Source organism: Parus major, chromosome 15 (genome assembly GCF_001522545.3).
Source record: "Parus major isolate Abel chromosome 15, Parus_major1.1, whole genome shotgun sequence".
In the NCBI taxonomy this organism is placed as follows: domain Eukaryota; kingdom Metazoa; phylum Chordata; class Aves; order Passeriformes; family Paridae; genus Parus; species Parus major.
Window position 1 is genome coordinate 11,666,269 of NC_031784.1, and position 22,108 is coordinate 11,688,376.

Genomic DNA, 22,108 nt, shown 5'->3' on the forward strand with positions numbered 1-22,108 from the left:
CCTATTTTTACTGCTGGGTACAATAATCAGTCGTTATTCCCAGCTTGCTTACATAACAAGAAAAACATTTCCAAAACAAACTCTTTCTTCTGTGAAAACATCTGATGTAATTCCCAGAAGCTGATGCACCAGGTTGAAAATCAGTTCCTTAGACACCAGAGATGCTCTCCAAAGTCTGGTTTATTTTATAGCAGCCATTTTATTTCTTTTGCATGCAAGAATATCTCAGTTTAGCAGATCCTTCTCCCTGCCTAGAGTTGCTAGGGTGTTTTCCACTGAGATTTCCATTACATCTCCAGGACTGTTGTGCAGCAATTTCACTTTCAATACTTTTTTCTTCTGCCATGCTGAAACCTGTTTTCTGAATTTAAGGTGTTAAGTTTTTAGTCTGTATCTGCTTGGGTCACCCTAAACCATGTATTTAACTTTTCCTCTGCGTGCCTGTCTGCCAAATATTTTAGACTTCTGTGTTTCTCCAACCTCATGACTGTTGGTCATTGAGCCTTCTTAATCATTCTTTACCTTGGTTTGTCTTCTTAAAATATTTCACTCGTTCTTTTGTATTTCTGATACTCTGAGCTGTTTGCCAGCAGATTCCTGCTTATGAGATACTTAGTGTTACTCTAGAATAATGATTTTTATATCTACCTTAAAAAAGAAAAAATAACAGAGACAGTAGAGCTTGCAGTCTGTTTTTAATGTTTCCTTTTTAGTTCTATTGCAACAGTATTTCCTGTCTTTTCTAAGAGATGCAAATTTCTTCTCTGAACATTCAGAGCTTGGTGCAAGACAGCTGTTCCTTAGGAAAGTTATTTTCAGTGACAGAGGTTTCTTTTTTCCCAAAGTTCAGCTTGTTGAATTCTGCTTTTATTTCCATGATTGACTTCCCCTTGGTCTCAGGAAGATACAGGTAGATGAAAATTGCTGATAAAGCAAGGATTCCCAAAAAGATAAGGAAGCAGAAGGGTCCAAGGTTATCCTGCAAGCAGAAATACAAAACAAATTAAGGAAAATAAGAAACTCATTTTTATTTCCCTGCACTTTAGTGCAAGCCTGTGTCTTAGAAGTTCAAATTCAAAGGTGTGTTCAATACACAGACCAGGACAGGTATCAAACCAGGAATTTCCACTGGCCATGTTTGACCTGAGTCCAATTGCTGTTCCTTGACAAACCTGGGGAATTTCTGAGCAGGTTTGATGTTTGGACAGAGCTTTGTGTTTCATTGCAATTTATTGCTATTATTTTTCCCCTTGTCAGCATTTGGAAATAGATTAGCCTGGAAAGAGGGATCCTGTGAGAGTCACTTACAACAATTACTGGAAAAATCATCCCAAGTACGAACAGTCCCATCCAGTTGATGCAGCCAACAATCAGAAAGGCTGATGGTCTGTATGACTGGCTGAAGATTTCAACCATCACAGATATGGTGGCTCCAGCTGAAAAAGCAAAGCCAAGCACACACCAGGTTTATTTGTTTCCTTGCTTCTGCTGAAGCTCCTGCCAATGGCAGTGGCAGAGATGATGGGCAGGCAGAATAGGTGACCTGTTGATAGGTGGCCTCTGCTATGAGGGTGAAAGACCTTGATTCCAGAAATGGAGTCCAGAAGTTAATTTAGGTTCCTCTTGTAGGTACTGGAATCCTTTTTCTGGTATCAGTGGGTCTGTGCAGTTCCATATTGCTCTGGCAGTTGTTACTGGTGCAGTGGTTTATAAAACCAGCCTCCCTTTTGGCTCCTGTGGCCACTTCCACCTGGAGCATGTTGGTAGGCATAAGCTTAACTTGTTAAGTTACTGAAGATGATTACTATAACATATCTGGCAATGCCTAGAATCCTGTTTTTAGCTGATTAATTTAGAAATTATTTTGAAATTTCTATCTCACACTCTCTGGAGAAGATGATACCGTTTTAAATTATTTAGATCACGGATCAGCAATAAAATTTGAGGTGTCTGTATCCTTTTCCTGTCTCCCTCTTGTATATGTCTGCCCTTCCCTCCTTAATTTCCACAACTTTCTAGCAAGCACTAGCCTGTTCTTCCTCTGCCAGTTGTGCTGCCAGTCAATACAATACCAAATTTCCTGCCAGCATAATCACTGATGTACTCACATGGTCCAATTCCATAGAAGACAACGAACAGAAAGATCAAGATAACACTGAAGTAATGCATCCAGAAAAACTGATGCTAAAAGTGAGAAACCATAACAAACCATTAGACACATGACAAAATCTCAGAGCTCTGTATTTCCTGCCACTGGCAGAAGTTTTTATACATCTCCTGCCATTGAAGAGCAGGAAGGTGGGCTGGGGAAGTGGCCACAAGGCCTCTTTACCTGCAGTGACAGGGTCATGGTGAGCAGGGCCAGCACAGAACACATCAGTGAGTATCCACCCCAGAGCAGCACCTTCCGCCCAAACCGGTCTATAAGGGTGCTCTGGAAAGCAGAAAACATGGATCACAAACCCCAGTTCTCAAAGGAAATAATTCCTCCTCTCTCCATGTGTTCTGTGCAGAAGAGTTGTCTAAATAATAGCCATAAATCAGTGTCATTTGACAGTCTCTTAATTCCTAATCAATTTGATTAGTTTCTTCAAAACAAATTCATTATTAATGAAACTGTGTTTATTAGTCAATCCTAAGATGTTATTAGACAAGTTCCCTCTCTTGCATGCTGGTATATGTCAAATTGTGCACACAAACATACACACATCTAACCCACAACATCAGAAAATTATTATTTTGCAGAAAAAAGTGAGTCTGAAGACACACAGTCATGCAAATAATTGGGAAAAAAACTTCTTTGTATCCTGCCTGTGGTTTTGCAGAAGCACGAAAGTGGCTTAGGTTATGCAAAATTTCCCTGAGCCCAGTTACAAGAAAGGAAAAGCGCAGTTGTTGACCACATTAAATTTTCCCTTCAAACTCAAATCTGAAAAGACTTACACACAATATAGAGGATAAGCACTCACACAACCCAACTCCAAGGGACACATATGGGATAAGGTATTCTTCAAACTTGGCTGTGTGGAACACTTCAAAGGAATAGAAGTATATCTGCAAAATGTGAGGAGGAAAAAGAAAAGTGTTGCATTTGAGATACAATTCTAAGCTGGTTTAACAGCATTGACTTTGAGAGGTTTGTAATGCTGCCTGGCATTGTCTCTCATCCTGGGGATAAAGAGAGCACTCAACTGCGTTGATTCCACAGAGCTGCAACGTGGTCATGACAGTCATCAAAATGTAAAGCTGCCAGCGCAAAGATCGCTCTTTAATTACTTCAAGCACACGCAAGGTCTTCGTGCTCGCCATTGCACCCTTCTCCTTCATAATGTCATCAATTTCTGCCTGGTGGTCTCCTTCACCCCAGAGCTTCCTGATGGCTGTAGGGGAGAAAGAGGGAAGTGGATTATCCTACCAGGATAGCTCCATCAGGAGTGGTTGCATTAAACCCTTTAGGCTGCCTGTCCATTGGGGTAGGTGCTGCTGCTGCTGCTGCCATCTGGTAGCTGCAGGGGCAATTTGAAGGATTTTGTCTGGCTGGCTGTCAGTATAGCACAGCTTTCTAATGTGGAGTTTACTTAACTGTAAACAAAGTAAACATTTGAGTACTTTTTGTTTAATAGTACAATAAAGGACAGCTGCCTGAACCATTTCCTTTGAAGAAATAAAGCAGGGCCCATCAAGATGGGAAATGTTAGACAAGCTGATAAACATGTGTGTTCCTTGTCTTCATGGGCCAAATGAGGCTGAGTGAGGCCCAGGTGAATGCCGACATTGCCATGGGTACCTCAGCTGCTGTCTGTGAAGCTGCCTGTGCTCCGTGGCCCTGCACTGTGCAGCACAGCTCTGCCCTGCCTCATCTTCTGCAGCGGCTCTCACTGGGACACAGAAGATGGAGGGGAGTAAGTGAGCAAAGCAGACACTCTACCTTTCCTGCAGGCTTCCTCATTACCCTTCTGTATCAGGAGGTAGGATGGTGAATCAGGGAAAAATGGGAGGGTAACCAGTTGAACCAATGCTGAAAGTCCACTAGATGCTAACAACCATGGCCACAAGGCTTCGCTTCCTAAAATCTCCCTGGAAAGTGTATGTGAAACAAAATCATGCTGAAATAATGGAATGAATGCTGAGGAAGTTTTTCTCAGTGATAAGGATTGCTCAGATTCCATTCAAGGGCTCACTGGAGTAAACCCCTGAATTTTAATTTGGCAGATTTCACAAATTTGCCTATTTTTATTTCTGACAATTTATTTTAAAGGAATTAGCTGATATTTTGAAAATCTATCTTAATATCATTGGAACCCAGTATAATGTCTAGAGAGGTGATGAGACTCATTTGACTGCTTGGCCACAAGAGCAAGACAGCTTGCCAAGACTTTTCATTTAAGTACAAAGAATTTTGAAGGGAAAATCTCCTAATAGAAAGAGTGTGAAAATAAGAAGAAATCACATTATGAGTAAATAATTTTCTGCCTTCTATATTTAAAACCATATTTCCCTCAAATACAATCAATATTTTTCTTCTGGCGTAAGCTAAGGCATGTTTTGGGGAGGAGGTGAGTGCTTCTCTGTCACTGATTAGGGGAGGGGGTAAAGTTATAGAAACATTTCTACTTTTAGTGTAACCTGATAGAAAAATTGGAGAATTTACCGTAGCCCAACAACCTGTCCTGTGAGTTTTCCCAGGGTCAGAAAAACAGCGACAGTGGAGTTGGTAAACCCACGCAGCTTCTTGGGTGAAATCTCTCCTACATACTGAGGATGTATATTGAGAGAAAAACCTTGAACATACAAGAGGATAAATAACAGTTAAAATATTCACAAAAGCTTAACTTTCTGACCATCATCCTCTCTTATATTGTTTCCATTCACTTGGATATTTAGATTACAATTTCTTGCAAAAGCAATGATATCTTTCACTTTTATTGAGTGCCTGGTGTATTTGCTTTTAGAAATCTTTCTTCAAGGGTGGCTGTAGAGACAACCCCAGGACAGCAGGTCAGGGGCCTGCAGGCCTTGGACATACCTGAACCAATGCCATAGAGAAAGCGCCCAACCAGAATCATCTCGAAGGATTTGGCTGTTTTACTGAGGGCCATGAAAAGTGCAGCTACCAACATGATCAGATTGGTGAACATTTGGCACTTTTTCCTGAAAAAAAAAACCCAAACAAAATCCCTTGAGAATTTAGTGTGAAATGAGAACTTCTTGTACTGTTGTTGTGATAGGAAGCGTGGCACAGCCATTCCTACTGTTTTGAGGAAATAATAATTTTGACTTAAGATAGACAACATGGTTCTTTATAATTTTAGGATCTTTTAGATTTGAATTTATACTTTTTTTTAGGTAAGAATTTAAACAGTTGGAACCCTTTTGTCATCATTTTCACAGTACAAGTAGGGAAAAAGATTGAAGGACTGGCCCAGTTTGCCACCAAGATTTTTAAATGGCTCTGAGTCTTCATAACGTGTGTGGTTGTTCCCCAGAAATAGTCTGAGTCCATAATTCCCATTCTAGAATGGCTCATACTAAAGACTCTTGGCTAAATGGGTGCTCTGAGATGACAGACAGAGTTTTTTAGAGGCATATTTCATTTCAAGTCAGAATCACATATTCACCACCCTGGTGTCTCAGGCTCAGTCTTTTGCACTCAGATGTTTTGCTGTGACACTTGTTAGACAAGAGCCCCCTTGCACACATTAAGGATCACAGAAACTCTGAGTTTAGGCTGTGATTCAGCAATTAGGCTACCACGTGTTAAATAAGGCATGGGAGAGGTGATCTTGTTTCCAGTCTTGGGAGACTCTCAGCGTGTGGGATGAGGCAGTGTCCCACAAGAAATTTCTTGGGGGCACTTACCTGTTAGGAAAGAACACAATTGCAGGCAGGCTAAGATGATTTGTTGAGACCCAAATGAGGGGCCCCTGGATCAGTGTGTTGTGGAGCAGATCTTTAAGTGGGTCACACCAAGAAGATATGTTTGCCAATTTCTCTGCAAATGAAATTAGTGGTGTTACACACAAGGCACCGAGAACAGACCAGACTGGTGAGGAATCCTTCCTTTGTCCAGTGGCAAAGATAGTTTGGAACTGCCTTTCAGTAACATGGATTGCCAAGAACAGAGATGTCTCTTGGACATTTGTTTTGGTGCTGATTATATCTTTGTGGAATTACAAGCAATTTTTTTTCTCCTCTCGGGATTTTCTCTAGAGTAGATCTGAATATTTAATATTAATGTCACCACCACAAATGAGTGTATTTAAATGGAAATCTGACTCTTCTTCGTCACATAAGGATATTTTCCAGGCGTTTGAGTAACTGCATATAATGTGTTACAACACAAGACACACAGCTCCTTTGTTGGAGTTTGTAAAGCTTGGGAGATCTTAGTGAAAGGGGACCTTGAAGAGAATGTGAACCTATGCCAGTACTCCCAGAGGCACTGATCTGGTGATGTGATGATGACTGCAGCCCTTACAGAGCATGGTTCCCTGGGGAGGGCAGATAAATAGGACAGAAGGCTGCTTGGAAAAAGTGGATGTGCCAGGAAACCAAATCAATTGTCTTCAACAGGGCTGCTTCAACCAAAGAGAAGGGACTTACTTGTCCACCTTGGTACTTTCCCTGTACTTTCTGACTGCTGAGCTGTTACAAGAAGCACTTACTTCCTGTATTTTGTAGTCAGGTAGCCACAGCAGAGGCTTCCCAGGAATCCTCCTATCCCATAAACAGACACAATGAAGGACCACAACAGCATGATTGTCTCAGGATGGAGGGGAGAGCCGTGTCGATCTATCCAGGTTTCATTGATAAACTTCCTGATGTGCTGGAAAATAAAGCGAGATTTGCCTGGATGATGGGTGTAAGATCCCTTCACAGTTGGCTATTGTACTTCAGATCAAGACTGTGGTTCCATATTAGACTTATTTTGAGACTTTTTTTTGTAAAACAAGTTCATTGAGGCCACACAGCATATTCTTCAAGTTTGTATCAGCCAGGCAGCTTCCTGGTGAGCATGTTGAGAGCTCATTTTGTGCCTTCCTTCGGGGACTTGTACACTACATGGCAAGAGCTTATTTAAAACAGAAAATGCTATCCTGTTCTTTTCAGGAAGAAAAGTTCTGTACACATGTGATGTTGCTGTTAGCCAAAGAAAAGACCTAGACATATCATCTGAATGCTCAGTAAATTTGGGATTTGGGATTTATGGGAGAACAGAGGGCTCAGCCTCAGAGGATGACTACACTTACCACAGAAGGATAGTTGATGACAGAAATATGGAATCCATATGGGAAACTACCACCAATTCCCAGCACTAAGATCATTTGAAGCAGTCCACGGAACTGAACCTGCAAAGCAAAAATAAAATGCTCCATCAGCTTCTCACTACTCTAGTTTTGTGCAAGGCCAGAGACTTTGTAGCCACACTGGTCCTTCCTCTTTGTCCACTTCAGATCCTTTTGAATTTAAACATTTTTCAGAATCCCTCTAAACTGCTGCCAAAACTCGACCATCAGCCACAGTGCCAGAGCAAACAACATGGGTGTAAGGATGATAATTCACCACTCTGCTTGAGAGAAGGAAAAGGAGTTTGAAAAGGTGTTCCTGAGAGTACAACTCTCACTGTGTGCCTGCAACATCTGACAGGTTGGCTGGATAAAGGTGTCAGTCTGTGCATTTTCCCTCTCTGCAATCTACAGCAACCAGTGTACACCAAACCATAATGGATGATGATACATATCACTTCTTCCCTTTTTAAGATTATGGAAACTCTTGATGGATTATGTTAATTATCTTTTGATGAAGTGAAGAAAGTAATTGATTTAAAAGTTTGTCATGATTTCTTAGCCTTTTGCTGTGCCACCACCATATTCATTATTTTGGGAAGTAATCACAATGCTTAATATTTAGTATTGTTTTCAGTAATTTAGAAGACAAAGTATAGTATCACAGTCAGTGGTGGAAGAGCCAGAGATGTTGTTAGATTTTTATTTCATTATTTCATTTAATTTCATCCTGTAGCATAGAAAAGACAATGCAATGGGATCTTCATGGCCACAAGCCCCATTGCTCTTTGTGATGTTTAAACACAGAAAGGAAAGATGATCTATTTAACAAGGGAATTTAAAACCTTTAAAGAACCTGAATCTCTACTATTGTGTTATCTTTGGCTTTTGTAAGTCAAAGAAGCCTGAGGAATGTGAGCAGGTACTCACCAGGTTGGAGAGGAAGGCACCCATCTCCTGTGAATGAGCCAGTGCCTGCTGCTCGCTGCTGGTACCTGCCAAAGAACCAAATGCTCACGTTATACAACAGCAGTGTCAGTGAACCAGTCCCATGTTACTGAAGTTAAATTTTACTTCAGAGGTTTTTGAGTTAATTACACATATTCCAGCTGTCGTACAAAGTTTAGGATTGTTGGATTAAATATTTCAACCAGCAGTTATGTCTAGCCCAGGTAAACAGGATGGTGTCCCTTGCAGAACCTGTATGCTTCATGAACTCTGTCTTCTGCTGGGGGACAGGGGACAGAGAAAACAATTTTAACCAGGGTTCCCATCATCATAACCTGCTCAGTTCTCAGTGTAAGTGAGAAATTTAGAGACAGAGCTCTCTGTTGGGAATCTTAGATGGGGCTTGGGCAGTGAACTGCAGGACTTTGACATGTAATAGGAAAGAGATGTCCTCTCTCCAGGTGATGGCAACTGGAGCACATCATAACTTAATCATTACAGGAACTGAACTACTCCATGATTTTGAAATGGGGTGCAAACTTAACAATTCTACAGTGGCGCACCAGGCTTGACCAGCCAAGCATTTAGTAGATGATTTTTCTTTGCTAGTAGAGAGAAAGATTCATCATGCAGTTTTGTCTGGCATTTCCACTAGGAAGTGTACTTTTTGTGTCTGAAGAATAAGGTTGTTTTGAAGCTGTTTTGTAATCTCCACAGCTGGACTGATGTCTGTTTTTGCTGAGAGAAAATTCCCAGGCTCTAACTTCAGTTATTTCACAATTAAGAGGATCTCGAATATATTCTGTTGATAAATGGCTTAGCTATCACTTGCCATTTACACTTCAGTTGTAGAAGAGGATGAAGAAATCATGAAGGTCTTAGTTGACACAAGCAGTTATATTTACTAGAAAATATTTCATCTGCAAAGCATATTCTTAGATTCCCTAGCTAATGTTTGAAATGTAGTGTGTGACACCACCCAGCCATTTCTGCTGCCACTTTTGGGCCTCATCACAGCCTTGACTTAGCTGTTAATTTGTGCTGAGAGCTCATGGAGGGATTTTTTTTTTCAGTTGAAGTTTTCCAGCAGATAAGCTGTTGTTAGAGCACAAATGAGACCCTTTGATGCTAAGAATTAATTTCCTTTTCTGTAAAGTTATAGAGAGTTGAAACAACATGATGTGCATCTGACAAAGGATGAAATTCCGTGTTAGCTGCTGGCATCTGCCTTGCTCAGATGATATTGGGGGACACAAACAGGCAATAACACAGATTTCAGCATGAGGCACTCCTCAAATGCAGCCTGTTGCACATATTTTCTAATGTTTTACTTTACCAACTTCTACTCAGTGTATTTATACATATTGGAAATTTTCACTCTCGGACTTTAATTTAGGATTCCTGCTTTGTGTAGTTGAATCTTCCTCTCATAACTCCCTCCCTGTGTAATGTCTTTTACATTTATGGTGATTAGTGACTGTACTGCTTGTGTGCTGTTACTGCTTAGACTGTTCTGAGGCCCTCTTTATTAATTGTGCAGTTTCATAATAAGAATTAAGCATATATTTTACAGACATCCTTCATCAGATTTATGCTCAGGACAGTCAATCTCACAGCATCAGGTCATTTAGTCATTTACCTTGCAGTTTTACAGTCATGTGTGACACACACATTCAAAGCTGTGCTAAGCCTTCCATAATACAGATCCATATTTTTTGTGGCCAGCTGACAGAAGTTCACAGATACATTTTTAAAGTTTTTGTATCTGCCTCAATTAGTATTTGAGACATATCTTACCTATCAGCTGATGTTTTTGGAAGATGATGTGCACACAGTGATCCTGAATTACTGTCCCCTTTGTCCCTGTGCCCTGCCACATATATTTGAACCATCCCTTTTGCTGTTTCATCCCTTGACCACACTGTCCCCATGACACAGCTCTTGCTCCACTGAGCACAGGCCAAGGCTGACCTGTGCTCCACATGGCTGTTCTGCTTCATGTCACAGCAATGTTCCATAGGGCATCTCTGGCTTCCTGGGGAGGGTCCTGTGGGAAAGGCTTTCCTAACTGGCACCTAATGAATAACTGAGATCAGAGAAGTGACTCACTGGAGAGTCTGTCAGCAATGCTACACAGTGCCACTCTGCTCTTGTCTCCAAAGATTTCAGGCATTGTTCCAGTGGAATGGTGTTTCCAGAATGACTGGAGAAGAAGAGAGAATTCTGTTTAGTAAAAAGTTGATATTTCTAATCTATATTGGTAGCTGTTCCCAGATGACTGGTAGTTTTTAATCATATTACATGTATATGGAACACCACAAAATTATTGAGTTTTCTGACTTTAGGACACTTCATGTTTCGTAGATATATAGTTCTATTATTGTAGTTATGTTTAATGAGATGCCTGAAATGTCACTCAGTACTAAAGACAGGAATAATGAGGAACCCCAATCATGGAAGGTTATGTGCTCCAACAACTTTTTATAGTCAACTCCCCCTGAGGAGATCATGATGTGGAGAAAGAAATGTTTGTGGAGGCCAGAAGTTTTATTACAAGGCAATCTGCCATTTTTATTATGGTTACCATTTGCAATTAAAAATAAGCAGCAGTTAAGATGAACAATTGAATTATTTTGAATAACCTTACTTACTTGAGTTGAAGTAAATGTGCCAATCAAAGCAACAGCAGAGATAAAACCATTTATTTTACTGTGCAAGTCTAGAGTTTGGACTTTAAATTGCTCCACAGTAAGCTTTAGCTTTGTTAATATTCTTCCTCACAGTATTGCTTTCCTTCTACAAGCATGTGAGCCTCCCAATAGAGGGAAACACACAGAATATTAAACACCTTCTAAAGAAAAGAGAAGTCCTATGGGCCTGAATATTTAAAAAAAAGTTTCTGATTCAATCAGTTCCAGTCTGAGGTGGTTCTTCTGGGGTAAACAAGTTCCAGGTAGCTAAAAGTCACAGGAGGAAAGTAGCAGTTCAGTTGCTGTGGGATTCACAGCCCTTGAGATATCTGTGGGAATTCTGCTCCTGGAGGAGGATCTGCAGGCTTGGGATGACAGCAGTGATGGGCAGGATAGCACAGAGTATCTAAAATGCCTTGGGGTTTATGGTGGCTGGATTCTATCCATCAGCTCTGTTGCTGCTGAAAGGCAATCTGAAATGGTTAAAGCCTGTCAAGCTAGACACTACACAAGGGCAACATGGCACTGTGCATGGGAACCTGGCAAGGTTTGGTTATTCAGTTGAATCTAGAGAAACAAAGAATTTATCTCCTATTCCACTGAATTTTTTCTTTAATCTGTTATGGATTGAACGCTAGCCAGAGAGAGCAAGCCAAGAACTTCACTGTTCCCATTTCAGCGCTGTAAAAACATACTCAGAAATCAGAGAGAGAGAGGATCACAGGTCTTTCCTTTCTCTGTGGTCAGCAGAGTGTTTATAAATTCTACATGTGTAGTTTCAGTGTGTATTAGTTGCTCTGTTAAGAAGAGATTTACACTCAGCACGTTAAGCCAAAATGCTCCCGATTCACACAAGTGTGTCCTGTTAATATCAGCCCTTATCCCTTTTCAGAGCTGCCCAGAGTGGAGTGCTTGAGAAAGAAGCTGGTTTGGCAAAATAGGAATGTTCTAAGTGACAGACAGGAAAGCTGACAGTCCATTTGGAACAACTTGTTAGTCAGAAAATGGCAAATGTCTTTTTTTACCTACTTTTTTTCAAAAACCTGATTCCCACTTATGGCTGGTCAAAGCCTGGTGCAGAAGGTATAATCCTCTGTGACATGATTTGGAGTTGCTGGAATATGCTTGTTTTTAAAGTTTAGCTTATTGAATTCTTCTGTGATTTCCATTATTGATTTCCCTTTTGTTTCTGGAAGGAACAGGTGGATAATTATTCCTGAAGTGAAAAGTACCACCATAAAGATGAGAAAGCAGAAATGCTTGAGTCTTTCCTGCAGGGAAAAACAAAGTGAGAAAGAGAGCAAGATGAGCATATCTTTGCTTTAGTCACTTTCTTGGCATATTTTTTATATTTGGGTCCCATGATGCCTTAAGCTTTATATTTTTCAGCTCCTGTACTGCACTAGTGTATAACTCTGAGCTCTGTACAGAATGCTCGTCAGCTCACACTAAACAATCCTTCCAGGCCTGAGAACCAAGGCCACCATCTGCCTCAGGCCTGAAAAGTGTAAACAAAAGTGAATGTAACTTCATTACCTGAAGCTGTAATTGGACAATTAACCCCTGATATGCAGATTGACCAAACTTACATCCCTCTGAGAAACTGGTGATGTCCATCTCGGCTGTGGCCTCTGCAGGCTTTGCACTGCCCAAGGTGTGTCCTTGGGAGGCCTTTGATAAATCCACACTTTGTTCTTTTAACTCTGCCTGGCCTCTGTTCTAGGCAGCCACTCCAAGGCATCACCCAAAGTATTTTGAATTTGAAAAGGAATTCTTTCTTTTTTGACCTTTGACAAATATTTCAGGCTGAATGAGTATCTTGGTCAAACCAGGGCCCAAGGAGAGCAGGTGCCAAGAGCACTGACACAGCTCTGTCACCTCTGCTGCCGTGGTTGAGGCACTCACCACGATGAACGGGAAGGAGGTGCCAATCACAAACACCCCCAGCCAGTTCATAACAGCACTGATCACCAAGGCAGGAGGTCTGCAGGACAGCTTGAAAATTTCAACCCTGGTGGAAACTGTGGCACCACCTGAAAGGAAAGAAGAACAAGAATTGTTTCAGCATTTGGATTGAGTGTTCCTGTTACACAGTCAGCTGATAGGTGCTCCTGTGAGGGACTGGCAGGAGTACCTGAATTGTGCAGTGGCACTGAGCATCTTGCTCTTTTTTACAAAAGAAAATATTTGTGGTATCTAATAAACTGCTAGACATCAGTTTATTAAAGTGGTAAAATACTCAAATAAATATTGGGGGACATCCAAAAATTAAGTAGTTGACACTTGAGAAAGCCTGACATCCCCTCATGAAAGAAGATGTGTGAGGAAGGAATGACAATTATTAATGCTGAAATGCATTTCCAGTGTGATTCTGCTAGGTTGGCAACGAGTGATCTTCCCAGATTTACTCCCTGGGCATTTCGGTTGTGTTTTGAAGTCACAGGATTTCAACTGTTTTGAGTTAGGAAAATAATTCAACCCTGCCATATGGGAAGGCAAATATTAAAAAAATTATTAACCTTTATAAAATAAAATTTAATGAGTAGCAGGCAACAAATGTTAGGAAAAAATTTACTCCAAAGTAGGTCTTCTGTACTGCTGTCTGTGTGGGATAAGATGTAACATTATACAACACTGAATTTAAAAGAACTCTTGCTTTTCTTTTTCTCTGTTTTTTTTTTTTTTTTCCCTAGCATTAACAAAAAAAAAATCTTTTACCCATCTGTTTCTGCTCTATTTTTGCTGTATTTTTCCAGTGTGTTCCTTTCCTCTTGTTAGCAAAACTCAAACTTGATGGCATTGAACTTTATGGACCCTCAATGTTTAAATAACCACAAGATTTTGTTAAATTAATTTACTTATGCTAAATATTGTGCCATATAAGACAGTATTTTCCTAACCTTATTAATAAGCTCACATGACTCAATTCCTTTATTTCCTTTGATTGAGAACTTACCTGGCCCAACAGCAAAGACAACTGTAAACAGGATAATGAGAGCAAGGCTGCAGTATGGCATCCAGAAGTACCAGTCCTGGGGAAAAAAAGCCCATAACAAACTTCTGTTTGAAAACTGTTAACAGCCCTAGGAGAGGGATGCTCCTGCTTTTCCAACACTGTCACCTCAAGAAGGAAATATTCAGTGTGTGAGAACTGAGAGTTGGGAATGCTTTACTCTGTGGTTGGAGCTGCCGAGGTCCTTGTCAGGTGAGCAGGTTCAGGTCTGACATTGCAGAGCAGCTGCAGATCCAGAGAGGCTTCAATTAAACAAAGCCTGAAGAATACTTTTGCACCCTGTCCTTTCTTTTTGACCTCATAGTGCTTCCTCTGATCCTTAGAGATATGAGAAGGACAAATCACATCTTAACTTTTGTTAAGTTATAGATTTAATAACTGGTACTGAAAAGCAGTTTTTCTAGATCTTAGTCAAGAAGAAATGAGACTCGATGCTTTAGGAAAAAAAAAAAAGATTTCTCTTTCCTATGTTTGAGAGCTTTCTTGAATGAAACAAAACCAGAAGTCTGCTGCCACCTTGCTTCCAGGTCAGTTTTGCAGCGTATCCATAGAGCAGCTCTACGGGTGATTTGCTTCTGAGAAAGCTCCAGCAATGACACAGAGGTGTCAGTGTTCAAGAAGTGAACTGGTCTCCAGTCTGTGAACAGAGAGTGCCTTCCCCACACTTATCTGCAGCAAAGTTCAATTTCAAATTAACTGATGCAAAAGGTCTGGGGTTTTGTTGTTACTTGTTAGAAAGAGCACGAACAGAAAGGCCCATTTCCCTAGGGTGGTCTAGTGGTCTGTGCTGGCTGGTGTTTGGTGTTTGCAGTCTGATGAAGCCAGGAACCAGTCTCTCAGTGTTCTGTGTGCTCCTTGCTAAGGTCATGGGGTCATGTCGAAAGGAAGGCAGGAGAGAGTTTACTACTGGCTAAGAGAGAGTTTAGTCCTATGTATAGACAAGCTTGATCTCAGCCTCACTTTCCTTTCTCAGTAGCGTGGTCCTGCCAGTGAGCTTTAGATCAGAAATAGAATAGACAGAACAATCTGCTGTGAGCAGAGTTTCCTTACCTGTAGGGACAGAGTCACAGTGATAGCAGCTAGCAGGGAACCCATGATCCAGTAGCCTCCTCTTAGGAGCACTTTCCTGCCCAGTCTCTCAATGATGGAGCTCTGAAGGACAGAATCAGTGTCAGTGCTGGAGAGCAAAGTGTGCCCTGCTCCCCTGGTAATGTGACTTACACAGACTACAGCAGCTACGAGTTCAGAGAGTCCAATAGACAGGGTCATATAGGAGGCCATTTTTTCATCAAAGCCAGCTGCCTGGAGGACTTCAAAAGTATAAAAATAAATCTGGAAAAAAAATAAATCAAACAGTAAGCGAAGAAAATAATTGATTTCTAACCCAAACTTGTGTGACACTGCCCTAGGTATGAGCTGCTAATCAGGGAGCATGCAGCTCAGCTTTGGAGGGAGCTGGAATTCTGCACTCTTTTTGGTAGTATTCACTTTATCAGCAGACAAAAATATTATAAAACATTATATAATTAATTCATTAATCAAGTTGACAAAAGACAAAATGCTGGGATAATTTGACCTCCAGCTACTACAATTTAATTAGGTTTGCAGACTCCTGGTTTAGGTACTTTCAGAAACAGCCAGGTGTATCTTGTTTTCAGAGCCCATCCAAAAACATCATTGTAGGATATTCCCAAGAAAGAAGAGTGTGGGTTATGGAGTCATGAGGGGGTAAACCCAACTCTTTTCAAGTATCTCTGCTAGTGTTTGGGGATACACTGAGGTGATAAAGATTCAGTTGAAGCTGTGTTAGATTCAGCTGTGTATATCCTTTACAGATGCTGCTGCATTGTGGTGTTAGAGGTAGGAGAGTCATGCAGGCAACTGCAGAGCTGTGTCTTCAGAAGGATCCTAGAAAAGCAATGCTGTGAGGAAGAGCAGAGCTGCAGAAGCTGCAGAACAGGCAGCATGTTGCTTGTTATCTTTAAGGGCAGAGTGAGCACAGTCATGCCAACATCTCAGGCTGCTAAGAGCCAGGGAACAAATAGCAGCAGTCACATAAAACTACAGATTTTGCCAGTAGAGAGTGGGCTCATTCACAAGAGTGAGCCCTGGAGCTCTGCAGTGGCTCCCAAAGGTGGCTGTTCAATGAGCCTGACTACAGAGGCAGCTAACTCCAGCCAGGACCAAGGACTGGGCAGAGGGATGTCACACAGAGAGCCCAGCCAAGCTTTGTGGCTGCTGCTGTCCTGCAGAGGGGCTGGCAGACAGCAAGGCTTGGTCTGAGAAGCCTGAGAAAAAACGGAGGAAGCTCCTGTGAGCTGTGATATCTTGGGACTTTAGTGGGGAAACACACTCAACTGCATTGATGCCACATAGCTGAATTGTGGCGGTCAGAATAACTATCATGTACAGCTGCCAACGGAAAGCTGGTTCTTTCACTAGTTCCAGGACACTCAAGATCTTGGTGTTTTTCATTGTTGCCTTCTCTTTCATGATGTCATCAATCTCTGCTTGGTGTTGGCCTTCACCCCAAAGCTGCCTTATGGCTGTGAAGAAGGAGAGCGAGACCTGCCATGTTAATTCAGCTCTGTTTATTCCCTAAGAAGTTTTCTGAGTAGGTGATAGAGGTGTCTGGCATCCCAGCATGTGTGAGCTGGGGCTGTGCTGAGAGGCAGAGATGTCTTACAGGGTGCTCCAGAGCCCTGATCCCCTCCAGTGTGACACAGGGGCCTAGTGGGGTGCACAAGGGCTCCCTCCCTGCCCATGGGGCCACTTTTCTGCCTTCCTCCTTCTCTCAGGGTGTGAGCAGGGTACACAGCAAACAACCAGAGCTAAGGGGTGCCCAGTGGAGCCCTGCAGTGCAAACAGCTATTTTTCATTTATCATTTAGCATTAATCATCAGACTGACAGTGCAGGTGGTGTCAGATGTGAAAAATTTTGTAATACAGAGCCATAGAGGGAAGTAGTTTCTTATTCTGTGTGGGGATTACAACAATAATGGACTTTGTAGGTATTCACAGAGCCTTGTGGGAAATGAGCAGGGAAAAACTTTGTCCTAGTAATATTTTTCTATATGGGGAAAGCAAGCATCACAAAATAATTCTAAGTCAAGTGAGGAACAGGAACCTGAGGCCCTCAGTTACCTTTTTCGCAGCCTTCCTGGTCTCCTTTTTGCATGAGGAGATAGGGTGGGGACTCTGGGAAAAAGGGAAGCGTGACCAGCTGGACCAGTGCTGGGAGTCCACAGGAGGCCATCAGCATTGGCCACAGAGATTGGCTACCCAGCAGCTCCCTGGCAGGGACAAAATGTGTGTTAAAGTTCATTGCATCGGCTTTGAGGAGAGGCAGGAATGGATGGAAAAGCAGAGGAAGAAGAAGCAAAAGGTGGAAGGGATCCAGAAATGAATTGTGGGGGTAATCAATTGCATGATACCTTTGTCCTGAAATTTGCCCTATGGCTTTTCCCAGTGACCAAAAGAAAGAGGAAGTAGAGTTTGCAAATCCACGGAGCTTCCTGGGGGAAATTTCTCCGACGTATTGGTGGTGCAGAGGAACACAAAGACCTTGAGGTGAAGAGGGAATTAAGGGAGAGAAGAAAGAAGACATAACCATTGAAAATAAAACTGGATGTAAATAATTAAGTAATCTGGCACATAACTCACAAGACTTTCAGTACTAGATTTTTCAACTCTTTTTACGAAAGTGTTGTTCCTCTGCAGTGTGCAGTTTCCTGATCTTAAGAAATATACATTTTTCCCTTTAAAGTGTATCTTGTCATAAGATCTCCTGTGAGCCTTAGCCTGTTTTAAAGGACACAGAGTATGCAAGGGCTAAATAACATTTTAGCAGTATTTAACATGCTTGTAGTTAACCCAAATAATCTCAACCTTTTCTAACAAAATGCTACTGAAGAGGTGTCTGGTAGACTCGTGGCAAATTATCACATTTAGTGCTATAGTCAATATTGATTTCTATGTGATTTAGGTGGAGACAAGAGTATTTATTTTCTGCTATCCAGCAATAATTTTTATGATTTCAGGCAGAGCTGATATTTCCAGTTGTATTTATTAACTCAGACATGCTAAATACTAGTCTGGGAACAGAAGCTTTTTCCTGATATAGTCATTACAACCATGGCTCTTCAACACATATCTATGTTAGAGAAGCAATGTACAAAATCTGGTTCTTTGAAAAAATAGGCATTAACTTCTAAGTTAACTCTTTAATAAGTTAAAAGAGGAATCCCTGTGAATATGCAAACGATAGAAAGGCAAGTTTTGTGTCAGGAAAAAATACAAAACAATACTGATAGCAGCACAGGAGGTTTTTACTGCCTGTAGTCACTTGTCAGGAGTGATTTTGCTTTATTAAGCCCAAATCTTTGTGTTAACCCCAAGGACTTACTACTTGGAATACTCCCCCTTATGAAAATACTTTAAGCTTTAAACTTCCTACTTTAAATTTATATCTTTAAACTATATAATTTTCAGCACTGCTAGCTAAACTTAAGAAAACATTTGACATATTTTTCCTTCAAAAAATTCCTTTTTTGTGTGTGGTATCAAGACATTTCTGACATCTCTGAATACTGATACACTTGGCAAAGCGAAATTTCATTTGTGAAATTAATAATAATTATGGTCTTTATTGCAGAGCATTAGAGAAAATCCTCTTAGAAAAGATCCCTGACTTCAACATTTTGTTTTCTTAATGGAGGTTTATTATTTCCATTGAATAAAGATGTAAAATTTTGTGAGATTCTGCTGACCTGTGGGAGAAGTCACTCACCTGCACTTACTCCACACATGAAGCGTCCTATTAGAACCATCTCAAAGGACTGGGATATTTTACTGCAGCCCATGATAGATGCTGCCACTATCATGAGCACATTGTTGCACAAGAGACATTTCTTTCTGGAAGTGCAAGAAAATGAAAAGATTTTTTGTAACTCAGAAGGGAAATGGCATTTAGTGCCATGCAGGAAGTCTTGGCTGAAGCTGTCTTGATAGTTTTTGAAATTACATATATGTGGTCCAGGACAAAATAAACACTGGGTACTTTGGACTCATGGTGTGCCTCAGCACCTGCCTGCACCTGGGAGTTTGGGAGTTTCAGGGTTGTGTAGCAGAGAAAACTCTGAAAGCTTTTCTGTACTTGAAACACTGTGAAATACATTATTGCCACACCAAAAGGGATCTCAATGCCTCTGGGTTTTGAGTAGCCCTTTCAAGAGCCCATTCTGACCTCAGCCAGGTGCTGCCTTTCCTTGTTGCTGAGATTGACCCAATCTGAGGAGCCATGCAGCACAGTCCCTGTCCCAGGACATGGGCAGGGAGCAGGAAAATCAGCTGACACCACAGCTGAGCTGGCTGTGCTACAGCCATGACTAAGTGTGAAAGTCTGTCTCATTTAAAACCTTGATTATTGTTTCCCTAAGCTAAGACTCAATGGACAAATTGTCTTTAAACATACATACTTGCCAAATTTGACAGTGAGGTATCTGCTTCCTGAAGAACCCAAGAGACCTCCTATGCCAAAGATGGACACAGTGATGGACCACAGGAACAAGAGGTTATCCTGTTGGATGGGATAGCCATAGCGTTCCAGCCAAGTTTCATTAATGAAAGCCTTAACATGCTGAGAGAGAAAAAAAAAATCATTAACAATACCTATCTCAGAAGTGCAGGTTTTTAATTGTATTTACAAAATAATTTTGTTGCTTCAGCTCAAGTTATTATTTCACATAGGCTTTAAAAGTGTGAATTAGCTAACAGACATAGTATAATAGAGAGTGCTATGCTCATCAAAAGTTCAATCCCAGCCTTTGGGTTTTTTATCCTTGAAATCTGAGGAAGCAAGGTATGGACTGGTAGTACAGAAAAGTGTAAACAGTAATAGAAAGTTCTGCAAATGAGTTATGGGTTTTCTCTCACATACCTGCCAAGAATGCCACATTACACAGAACCAGTTCAGTGCGATTCCTAAATACTTTTTCACTCAGAACTTAGTGCTCTGAAGATGGAAAATCATGCTTTTCCACTAAGATGATGTCCATAAAATAATTATGTCTTCCCTCTAGACATCAGTGCCCTTAATGGAAGTTTTACCTGGGATTAGTGGAGAGAAGCAGACATTTTCCCAGAGCATGGCTCACTTGTTCTATTTTTCTGTGAGGATGGATAACCATAAAAATATCAACTGAAACCACTGAAGAAGGCAGATGTGCTATAAGGTTTTAGGGGAGACAGATGCCACCCTAGTTAGTGTGTGTCTTCAGAGAACAGTTCTATTAACAACAACTTGCAGATCTCTCTTCTGTTTCCAACACTTTGACATGCTCTGCTCTTCATGATAGCACAGCAAACGGAAATGAGAGGAGAATACTGTGATTAAACCCTTACTGAATGCCAGAGGAGCAGCCTCAGGCAGCAGTGGAGACTCAGTGCTCTCATTAACAGTGTGCCATGTGCATCTTTGCCTACCTGAGACATGTAGGTGATGGTAGAAATTTGAAAGCCGATCTGGAACGTGCCACCAATCCCCAGGACAGTGATCATTCGAAAGAGCCCCTTGTACTGTACCTGCAGAAGCAAAACAAAATCTTCTTAAGGTTGTAGCCACATCAGGCTGTTCTCACAATCTGTCCTTCATTCTCCAGAAACATCTCATTTGTTCAGGGGATTTTCAGGTAGGAATGTTCCCTCTGCTTACCCTGATGTGAGATGTACATCCTCCTGTGATTTCCCTATATCCAACTCAAGGAAGTGCAGCTTCCATAAACATCCTTGGCAAGGCACCACAGCTGCTAGCATCCACTCCTGTTCCCTGCCTCTCAAAACCTGCCTGCCATGCCTTGCACTAAATAATTAGATGCATTTAGATATGCACTTTTCTTTTTTACCAGGGAAGCAAAGCAAATTATGTTTCTACATAAGCCAGTATTTTCCAGTCCATGAAAACATTTAAGACACATTAATATATTGATAAAAATATGGTAAAGATGGATGCCAGAGCATACAAAGTACTGTAATACCTCAGAATAGTGGGAAGAACCACTTGCAAGATGCTTGTAGTGAACAGGAGCCTTGCTCTTACCAAGACACCGATTTTGTTTTCTTTGAAGCCCCAGGAGCACACAAAAATGTCACAGATGTAAATACCCCACCAAATACTTACCAGGTTTGATAAGAAACCGGTCATCTCTGGCTGAGGGCTGGCTGTCCAGCGTGTGATGTGTCCTTGTCATCACAGGCTTGTGGCTCTCTGTCTCCTGCCTGCTGCTCCAGCAGTGGGCATTTGGCTTCAGGGATCAGAGTTAAATTTTTACTATTCCATCTTCACTCACTTATATTTACTTCGACTGGCCAAAGTTAACACTGCCAGATTAAATATTTCAGGAAATAATTACATCTAGTCCAGTCTCCAGGGGGAAAGTTTCAAAGCAGAGAAAATTTGTATCTGGGGAGCAGTGAGGGCTTTGGGAAGGGAAACTTCAGGCAAAAAAATCCAAATAGTTTTCCAGGATTAGTAAAATGCTTTACTTCTATGATATAGACTGGTTTGTATCTCTGCTTTCATGCAGAAAGCAAAAAGCAGCTGGTACAAGGTTTAGCTACTGTTATTTAGTAATAAGTAAAATAAATGGTGTTCTGTTTCAGATTTTTTGATAAAGTAAATATCACCATTAGAAGAAAAATATGCAAATTGCAGAGGCTAATTTTGTTGTTCTGGCCTTATGAATCAGTTAGGCTGTGCTGAGGGAGGGTATTTGTTGTCTGGTGTTTATGGAGATGTTTGTCAACCAGGTGTGGTGAAAAAGCATTAAGAGACCAAGACTCATGAAAGTTGTCAGAGAAGGTAAAATGCCCTAATGAATTGGGATAGCACCACTGGGATCTTAGTCCCTCAGGTTTCAGCTTTGACACAGATTGGCTCCAAAATCAGCATTGCAGGAATTGAAAAATCACCTTTGATTCCCAGAGGCTCCTTTCTTGTGAGGTAAAGCTCAAACTGTAGCTCTATGTAGAGCCAGCACTTGGAAAAAGAGCTTGGTTTCAGTGAGGATTTCAGGAGTGGGTGATGCCCTGTGCTCTTCTCACCTTGCAAGTCTTTGCTCATTCTCATGCTGGGGGACTGTTCTGGTGGGGGCAAACGAGGCAATGGGGTTATA

The 22,108-nt window shown here is 41.2% G+C and overlaps 2 protein-coding genes across 3 annotated transcripts; both read right to left on the reverse strand.

The window, feature by feature from the left end:
* Positions 1-183: 183 nt before the first annotated feature.
* Positions 184-12,035, reverse strand: LOC107211867 (solute carrier family 2, facilitated glucose transporter member 11-like). Of its 2 annotated transcripts, XM_033518116.1 has the most exons (14): positions 11,954-12,035; positions 10,344-10,437; positions 8,217-8,281; positions 7,251-7,349; positions 6,666-6,826; positions 5,027-5,151; positions 4,652-4,781; positions 3,929-4,077; positions 3,193-3,380; positions 2,944-3,054; positions 2,333-2,434; positions 2,109-2,184; positions 1,309-1,436; positions 184-979 (listed from the first exon to the last, which is right to left on the reverse strand). In XM_033518116.1, exons 2-14 carry the CDS (start codon positions 10,405-10,407, stop codon positions 773-775), a joined length of 1,605 nt encoding a protein of 534 aa, XP_033374007.1. In that variant the 5' UTR covers positions 10,408-10,437; positions 11,954-12,035; the 3' UTR covers positions 184-772. The 2 variants fall into 2 exon arrangements, with proteins under 2 accessions (XP_033374007.1, XP_015499914.2); XM_015644428.3 differs by lacking the exon at positions 10,344-10,437 and having other exon boundaries at positions 185-979; positions 11,954-11,972.
* Positions 10,780-21,257, reverse strand: LOC107211868 (solute carrier family 2, facilitated glucose transporter member 11-like). The gene is made up of 12 exons (XM_015644432.2): positions 21,115-21,257; positions 20,421-20,519; positions 19,415-19,575; positions 18,727-18,851; positions 17,372-17,501; positions 17,082-17,230; positions 16,296-16,483; positions 15,159-15,269; positions 14,988-15,089; positions 13,881-13,956; positions 12,830-12,957; positions 10,780-12,195 (listed from the first exon to the last, which is right to left on the reverse strand). The coding sequence occupies exons 1-12, from the start codon at positions 21,136-21,138 to the stop codon at positions 11,989-11,991; spliced, it is 1,500 nt and encodes a 499-aa protein (XP_015499918.1). The 5' UTR covers positions 21,139-21,257; the 3' UTR covers positions 10,780-11,988.
* Positions 21,258-22,108: the final 851 nt, after the last annotated feature.